The 9,431-nt window shown below is 37.0% G+C and overlaps 2 protein-coding genes across 2 annotated transcripts; both read left to right on the forward strand.

The window, feature by feature from the left end:
• On the forward strand, positions 380-5,724 carry LOC18777618 (ATP-dependent Clp protease proteolytic subunit-related protein 4, chloroplastic). The gene is made up of 8 exons (XM_007209328.2): positions 380-890; positions 1,071-1,274; positions 2,307-2,362; positions 2,485-2,611; positions 2,782-2,859; positions 3,521-3,634; positions 3,719-3,826; positions 5,400-5,724. Exons 1-7 carry the CDS (start codon positions 627-629, stop codon positions 3,791-3,793), a joined length of 918 nt encoding a protein of 305 aa, XP_007209390.1. The 5' UTR covers positions 380-626; the 3' UTR covers positions 3,794-3,826; positions 5,400-5,724.
• LOC18776254 (expansin-like B1) lies at positions 7,153-9,114 on the forward strand. Its single transcript, XM_007209442.2, has 4 exons — positions 7,153-7,396; positions 7,838-7,944; positions 8,101-8,418; positions 8,664-9,114. The coding sequence occupies exons 1-4, from the start codon at positions 7,261-7,263 to the stop codon at positions 8,859-8,861; spliced, it is 759 nt and encodes a 252-aa protein (XP_007209504.1). The 5' UTR covers positions 7,153-7,260; the 3' UTR covers positions 8,862-9,114.

Raw genomic sequence — 9,431 nt, forward strand, 5'->3', positions numbered from 1 at the left:
TGATCCATCAACCTACTAGTTCCTTTTGTCAGGTCAGGTACCTCTGAGATACTAGATTTAATATTTTAAAGGGGAAAGGTATGATGATCGGAGCGAAAACAAAGAGTTTAAATTTTACAGTTCTATTCCACGAATATGATAATGAAGTTGAGTGCAATTGTTGCAAGTTTGTGTTAAGGGCAATGTTATGCGTACATGCAATTTACGTATTGATTACGAATGTGACAAATGAATGTTCAAATTAGGAAGCAATCCAATACTGAGCAAGTTGTTAAAGAAAATTTTCAAATCCAAAAGTGACGGAAAAAAATAAATCTATCGCTTTCACTTCAAAGGAAAGGAAGCAATGTAAAAGAAATCTCGAGCATCTGTGTTTAGAGATTGTAAGGAAATTCAAATCGACGATGTGCTGATTTCTTTTTTCAGTCCAAACGAATGCCCTTAATGAACATATATTGGGCTGGAGCCTCCCTCTTTTGTGGGCTCAAGATTGTTTTAACCCGAATTAAAACCAAAAGCCCAATCTATTTTGTTTCAATATCTTCTTCCATTATTCTCTTTTCCAGTTTTCACATACTTACAGTTGGCCACAGCCTTCTCCAGTTAAAGAGCGCTCCAAACCATCAATGGAGGTCGCCACCACGGCTTCAAGCTTCGCGCTTCACACGCGCATGTTAGCATCGCCAACCACTCGCCGAGCCCTAAGCTCTAGCCGCACCCAAACGACGTCGTCCCCTACCCTTCCCAGAGCTTCCCTCTCCACCAATTTCCTCTCTCCCTTCGCCGGCACCAGCATCTCCTCCGAATTTTCCGGCCACAAGCTCCGCCCCTCGAGCCTCAACCCAGCGTCGTTCCGTGGCTCCAAGCCCAAACGCGGTGTCGTCACCATGGTACTCCCCCAATTACCTTCCCACTTTAACTCTCAATTTTGCTTTTGTTTTTTCTTTTCATTTTAAATATAATAAATTTAGGCTCAATTTTAATTACCCTCCAATAAATTTGAGATTTTGGGTAATGGGTAGTGTTGTTATTGATTATTGTATAATGAAGTTTGAAATTTGTGTGTTTAGGTTATTCCATTTCAAAGAGGAAGTGCATGGGAGCAACCGCCTCCAGACCTGGCATCATATCTGTACAAAAATCGAATTGTGTACTTGGGCATGTCACTTGTTCCTTCAGTGACGGAGTTGATACTGGCGGAGTTTCTCTACCTTCAGTATGAAGATGAAACGAAGCCCATTTACTTGTACGTAAATTCCACTGGAACGACCAAGGTTAACATTCAGGACCCTTCATTTATTTTTCGCTAGTTCTAGTGTTACTCTCTGCTTGTTTAACAGATTGGCATGATTGAAGGACGACAAAACTTAATAGTCAGCACCCTTTAATTATTAAGTCATGATAGTACGATATAACTAGAACATGACCGGACCAATGTTTGGTCATAGATGAAAGGTCGATGCTGGGGAGGCAATAATGGGTTCGCCTTTGTTGTCAATTTTGTATGCGTATCTATGGTTTTACATTTTGATGGTATCGGTCAATGCATCACGTGGTAGTAGCTAAGAGTGCATGCTTATTGCGTGATTGTGCATATATGGTGAGATATGAGAAAAGAAATTGTGTTTGGTAATTGTGCTGATAGCTCATTCCAGCAGTTGCTTCGATGTTGGTGTTAGAGCCAGAGGTAGTTATAGTAGTGCTAATGGGTTGGTTCCAATCTTTTAAAATAGCGGTTCTGATACAATCATAGGTGATTCCAACTTGTGGTGGTTGCAAAGGAGAAGGTTTGTGATTGATTCTCATGGTGGGATAGTGGTGGTTGTAAGGATTTCATAGTAATATCTACATTTGTTGCAGCAGTATTATCATAAGGTAACCTTCTTTAGAAAGAACTTAGTTAAAGAATGTATGATATGTAAATTGTAACTACACTTTTAGTTTTCTCTTGTGTGGTAGTTTTTGGGCTTCTTCCACAGTCGTAATTCAAATTCTTTTGCGACAAGTGTTACATTTTTAATCAATTTGCTGGCAGGTGTGTTAGGACTTGGGAGAAACAGAAATTCTTGTCTTCTTTAGCTGTTAGCCCTTTTTTCTGCTCATCCTTTTCACTTTGACCAACAAACAGTGTAGATGCTTTATAACTATATAAGTAAAGTATAGTAATTCTCATATTACGTCCCTTCTGCATCTACTGTTAATAGAACAATGAAGATTGTTAAAAAATTGTGCCTTGTTTGTTTTTCTTCTTTTATTTCCATACAATAGTTGTTCATTTTATATGACTCTTCTCTTGTATTCTTCAGGGTGGTGAGAAGTTGGGTTACGAAACAGAGGCTTTTGCAATATATGATGTCATGAGGTCATCCATCTCTATTCTTCTGTTAGGTCATGCATTCATGTTGATCAATACTAGTTTCCATCACTTTAGAGATTATCTGAATTTTTCCCCGAAAGATTAAAACTAATTTCTAACCGCTGCAGGTATGTCAAACCACCTATATTTACTCTTTGTGTTGGTAACGCTTGGGGAGAAGCTGCCTTACTTTTGGCTGCTGGTTCGAAGGGAAACCGTTCTGCTTTACCCTCATCAACAATCATGATGAAGCAGGTTCTATATTTATCACAAATTTTTTTAGCTCTAAAATTGTGTACTATCTGGCATGTTTCTTACTTTTTATTGCAAGGCGGGAATTAGTACTTTTTATCTTGTTAAGTGGAACTTATACATGGTTTAAATTTTACATTAACCTTTTGTCTTCTTTCTTTATCTATTTGTAGCCAATTGCAAGGTTTCAAGGTCAAGCAACAGATATTGAACTTGCAAGAAGGGAAGTGAGGAATGTTAAAGATGAGTTGGTAAGATTGATGGTCACCAGCATGTCTCCCTTTCTTCACTGTGTTCTCATTGACTGGTTTGAATGCTGGTTAGATTGCTTATGAGTTTTAAAATTTTCGAAGAATCGCAGACTTCTTCGTTGCTTGAGCTCATTTCTGTTCTATTCTTCCATTTTTCTCTTTTCTGTAGCATGTTTATTAATTTTGCAGAATTTACTCTCTTGAATGTTTGTTGAGTTTGGGAGTATTTATATTTTACCATGAAACAATTTGCTCTCTGTATAAGATTACAGAATTTAGCTCAGGTGTAATAATTAATGGGAAAGTAAACAAAAAGAAGGAAAAAGGAAAGACTGGTTTCATTATTTCTTCAGCTTCTACTTCAGTCCTCATTGATGAATAGACAAATAGATGAAACAAATCCGTTGATTAAAACAAGCAATAACAAAAAGAATCTTCTTTACGGAGAGCATCCCCCTCGTTCCTTTTCAAATAAATATATTATTAAATGTTCTTTGAACATACGGTGGTATGTTAAACATCTGTGTGTTGAGTCCATAAGTGAATAATTCTATGAACTTTTCATTTGAATGTGCATTTTGACATTCATGCAAACAATAAAATGCATTTGAACATGAGGTGACTTATCAACTCAATGTTTATTGTTTAATTTGTGTTCTAGGTTAAGCTCTTTTCAAAGCATCTTGGAAAGTCAACTGAGCAAATTGAAGCAGACATTAGACGTCCGAAATATTTTAGTCCTAGTGAAGCAGTTGAATATGGCATCATAGACAAGGTACTTCCAATAGAAAGAGTTATTACATTTTTAGTCTAATTCATACCAAACCAATATTTACCCATTTTCAATTGTTTTTTCCAGGTACTGTACAATGAAAGGACTACCGAAGACAGAGGAGTTGTCTCAGACCTGAAAAAAGCACAACTTATTCCGTAGGAAGACTGAATGATCCTCAGAAGGAATATTCAGGTACAGGGAAATAATGAGTTATTGTCAGATTGTAAGTTAGTGATGTTCAATTTTTATTTTTATTTTCATTACATGAAATTTATAATGGCTAATATTTGAGTATGAAAATCAAGTGGAATTTTGTCAGAAATTGTCCTAAACTTTCTGAACTTCTATGCAATGCATGTTTTCTGTTGTTCAATAATTTTGACGGCTTCAGGAGAGTCCAGTTAGTTGGGTTGTCATTCAGAACTACAGGATTTGACTTTGTTGTGCGTTAAGTTCTGGTTATTTGAGAAAGGGTGTAAAGTTCTGGTTTCATAAAAAGTTCTGGTAGTTGAGAAAGAGTGGAAAGTCCCCTTCACTCAGCCACATGAACCCCCTGATGAGGTTGGAAACCCATGTTCTTGGATAGTGTACCACAGCACATCATTCCACAACATTGACATTATAGTTCTTTTTAGCATATTTAGTGTAATGTTGGAACCGCCACATATGCTGTGCTATGATGGCCTTTATTAAACTCAACAGGCTAGTATGGAAGAGGAACTGGGTTGTTTGGATATGTACTTTCTGTTTACTGAGAAATTTGCTCTCTAATGTCGTTTTTATGCTTTTCAAACATTTTAGTGCTCACAATCACTCCCAGTTTCAATTATTAACCATTACATTGCTTTAGTATGAGTATAGATTATTCTGGAATTGGGATGTAAATGTGTGTTCTTTTCGTGGCCATACCACCTTTACCACTATTTTTCCTTATGATTCTGAAAGCGACACCTGGAATAGGTGCTGTCTAAAGTTGTTGGGTTGACCATATGGTTAGCTTGCTTTACAGCTTACATTTGCCTTTTATTTTTTGTTGATTGCCAAAATTGGGAGTGAAGATGACTAATGAGGCAATTTTGGTTGATGGTATGCTTCGTGGCTTGTAGTTTTGGTTTCATTAACCAAAAACTTAACCTTTTGCCCTTTTCCTGTCATCCCAAGTTACAAGTGTAAGAGAGGGATGTGTCAAAGTAGCACATCTGAAGATATGAACCTTACACATATTTCAGTGCACTCTCTACAGTTTCTCGTCCATTATTCGCTCTAAGTGGTTGTCCCATTTATGGATGTGATGTCATTTTTGAGCCCCATTTATTGTGAAAGTCACATTCCTGGAATTATGACAGTATGAATTAGTTATTATGATAGAAAGTCTTCGTCGTTTGTAGTTGATACAAATATGTTATTATGGCGTAGATGAATTTAATCTTGGTAGTAGTTATTTAATTTTATTTTAAAATGTGGATCCAGAAGCTTAAGTTAGAAAAATTATTTGTCTGCGATTGCTAATTAAAAAAAATGCTTTCGCTGAGGTCATAACAAAACAAATGGTGTCTACGCACTAAATGCTGATTACTTTTATTGAAGACTAGTGAACCTCAAAGTGCAATGTTGATATAAATATAAATAGGATTTCTACATGTTTGTAAATTGGTGCTTAAAGGATAATATTGTAGTTATGCTCCAAATTAATGAGGTCTGTGATGTCTCATTTTTCAATGCCAGTTGTGCATTTTAACTTGTGATTTCAAACCAACTTTTTCAGATTGAAGTTTATGTGTCGATTAGCTTTCAAGAGTTCTGGAACAAGAGTTGCACTAATATTTCCAGTCAAGAGCTGCAGTTGGTAACACAAATTTTTCCAGTGCAGCAAAGGAATGCATAATACATAACCTAAATTTGTATCAAGTACAAGTAACTGTCATTGTATTCTTCTTTGGTCAAAGATACATCTAGTTCTAGCATGATTGAGTGTAAAACCAGTTGAAAAAACAAAAGTGACATGTTATTTTCTTTTATTTTCTTTTAATTTACACTTGTTAAAGATGTTTGTTGATTTGTTATTAAATGAAAACCATATTTTCGACGGAGGACTCGCCCGTGGCTGTACAATTCTGGTATTTCTATTGTTTATGCCTATACAATCTTGAAGAAAATACTTGAAGGTAGAATGTTTGTGATAATGGTTAGGATAATGAAGGCAATAATCCCTAATTAAGCTCATATTCCTCGTGCCTGGTTTGCTTGGAAGCAACCAAATGGAGGGCGGGGATCAAGATTCACCTACCCCCAATATCAACCTCTTTGGCCAGGACACACAAAACGTGTGATTTAAACGTGACTTCACCTGTTTTAGACATGTCAAAGTCCACCCCATTACATTAACTTTTCCAATAAAGGTTCTTTCTTTTGGTTGGTTACAAGTTTCTTTTGCTCTTCTTTTAATCTAAACTTTGACACGAAGAAGACCTATGTGCTTTTAGTTTTATCTCAGTCTAATAGGCCTCAGTGCGTTACAACCAAACCTGGTGATGGCTTTGGTGGGTTTCAATTACTCCAGTTGTGTATATCCCATAGCTCTTGGTATTTGACTTGAAAGCCCAATTAAATTTCCCCAGGATATATGTAATAGCGTTTTTTAGATAAACTAGAGAAGGCTAGTGACCTAGTGGATTGAAGTAGATCGGAGGAGCTAGTAGTTTCCAAATTGAAACCTACCATTTGAGTCATTACAACGCCAAATGAGAGAGTTGTTTTCAGAAAATACTTGCCTTCTCTGTTAAGTACGGATTTATAATTTTTGTCAATCACAGTTTAATATGTGTGCAAAAAAATTTCTTTGTATTTTGCACGGATGAAGAATATTTTCTTCCAAAGAAGACAAATGGTGTCCACCCACTCTTGATTAATTTCATATCAGGAGAAAATGCAGAAATTACATTGATTATCAAAACAATCTCTTCTTTCTCTTGCTAAATGCATCCACACGTGGTGTTGTAATTAGAGAGAGTTGTTACTATCACCGGTTTCATACAATAATGTATCTATTTTTTTTCGTCATGTTATTAGTTATGTAATGAGATAACTTATTGTATGAATCTAAGATTTCTCATTGTTTATTTACAATAATTTGTACACAAAATACGAAATGGTTTTCGTCCAACCTATGGAAGAATAAAGAGAGAATGGTCCCGATTGTAATGATAACCTAAGAACACCCTAATTTAATCAAATTTGTAGATTCAAAGAAGGAGAGAAAAAGTTGGACTACACTTCTTGTGAGTATGTATTCTATTCTCTCCAACCTCCATTAACAAAATATTTTTGTTTTATATAATAAGGGCTCAATAAAGGGGTCCCACATAAATTGTACACGTAATCAACCTAATCCCAAGCCTCCAGCTCCGATTTCTTTTGTACCCTGTAGTTCCAAAGTGGAAGAAGAAGAAAAGGTATTTACCACCTCAGCATGCACTAACCCCAGCCTCAACTATAAATATTGGACTCAGCTATCTTTGCTCTCACAACTCTCCTCCTAAACCCTTTGGCTTAATCTACTTGATCAGCTTCCTTTTTCTACAATTAACCTCCTCTCATTGCTTAGGAAACTTTGTCATCACTGAGACATGGAATTTTCCCTTAAGCACAAAATTTGTTTTCTTTGTATCATGGTGCTCTTGCCTGCACTGTGTACCTCTCAAGACACATTTACAAGCTCTAGAGCAACCTATTATGGTAGCCCAGATTGCTATGGGACCCCAAGTATGTATAACCTTTCCTACTAAATGTAAACATTCATTCATGTGTATGTCATGTTGCTAGACTATTTATCATGAGCATTATTAAGTAGAATATTGTTTGAGCACGTGATCTTGATTGATCCGACGCGGCAACTTGTCTTGCAAAAATAAATATTCTCTAGTCATACTTATGTTTCGAGTCAAATACTTTTGTTACTAGACTGTGGACTTGGCCACGTAGTCTGGATACAACTAACCTCATTAATGATTTTCACAGTTTAACAAGATAAGCATCTTATGATGTCAAATAGTATGAAAAGAAAACATTATCATGCATGCACGAAGACTACACATTAAGTTACCTATTTGGTAGCAAAATGATAGTAGCGACTAAAAGTTCCTAAATAGTATTTATCATCTTGAAAATGGGGTAGTTACTAATTGCAATGGTATGCTCATGTAGCTGGAGCTTGTGGCTATGGAGAATATGGAAGGACAGTCAACGACGGCCAAGTGGCCGCAGTTGCTAGGCTGTATCGGAATGGAACTGGCTGTGGTGCATGTTACCAGGTACTCTTGAATCTACTCGATCATTTTTAACAAAGTTGATGAACACTAATTATGTTGGTTAGCACTAACAATATTAAACAATTAAACAAGTGGCTCCATTAATTTAATTGTAACCCTAATTAATTTGCTTAATCAAGTCTTTCGCTTGTGATTCAGGTTAGGTGCAGAGAACCTCAACATTGCAGTAGTGATGGGGTGAATGCGGTGGTGACAGATTATGGGGAAGGAGACAGAACAGACTTCATCTTCAGCCGAAGAGCCTATGCAAAGTTGGCAAGTAACCCAGCTGCAGCTGAAAGGCTATTTGCTTATGGTGTGGTTGAAATTGAATACAGAAGGATCCCCTGCCGGTTCTCTGGTCGTGCCAACCTTGAGTTCAAAGTCCATGAACAGAGCAGATATCCTGACTATTTGGCTATAGTGATTCAATATGTAGCTGGCCAAAATGACATCATATCTGTTGAGTTGTGGCAGGTAAACTATACTTCACTTGGAATGCTGCTTCAATTTAAACTTAGAACCTCTTCTAATAAAGTGTAAGCTGGCATGGTGTTACTAGGCCAAAAGGTCATTGACAACCGAATATGCATCTCTAACATAGACGAGACTTACTTAATATCTCTATACAATGTGATTTATTAATACGATTTATAATGTAGTACGTAAATGTGATACACATAGCATTACTCGTCTAATATAATATGTTTTTTTTGGGGCAGGAGGATTGCAAACAATGGAGGGCCATGCGCAGAGCATATGGAGCAGTTTTTGACACTCCAAACCCACCTAGTGGCTCCCTTAACTTGAGGTTCCTAGTGAGTGGCAGTGCAGGGGTGAAATTCGTGCAGGCAAACCAAGTCATCCCTGGAGACTGGAAAGCTGGGGTTTCCTATGAGACAGACATTCAGCTCAATTAACTGCACATGTTTTGAGATCATCCCAAACTTTTATCCAAATATTAGAACAGAAATTTCGTGTTGGTTAATATATTATAATTATTCCATGTAATGCTAGTTGCTTGCTTGTCATGTCTAGGAGATGTATTAACTATTGTTATTGTATGCTGGGTAGGAGCAAGTGCACTTGGCTTGCCCCCCCATTTAGTGGGATGTTGTACTTTCAATTTGTGAGGATATAATATGAATAAAGTTCCAACTTTTTGGATCCTTCCATGTGTGCTTTCACAACACATAGTGTCACGAACCAATATGATTATTAGCTAGTGGGATGGTGTACTTTCAATATGTGCTTTCACAACACATACAACTCTTTAGAAGCATACCACTAGGTCGGCAGAAGATCTCAATCAACTTGAGTAGCTAGTGCCACACCAGGGAGGGACCAAGCAAGAATGCAACATCTCCACAGGCGTAGGAAGAGCACCGCCCCCACCAAGAAGAATGGCTCTACCACTCAACTTCCCCCTCATTGCTTGGGATTTATTGTTGAACTCAATAACTTAGCCCTAAATCCTAACTCTACGACAG

This window comes from Prunus persica, chromosome G5 (genome assembly GCF_000346465.2).
Source record: "Prunus persica cultivar Lovell chromosome G5, Prunus_persica_NCBIv2, whole genome shotgun sequence".
Taxonomy (NCBI): Eukaryota; Viridiplantae; Streptophyta; class Magnoliopsida; order Rosales; family Rosaceae; genus Prunus; species Prunus persica.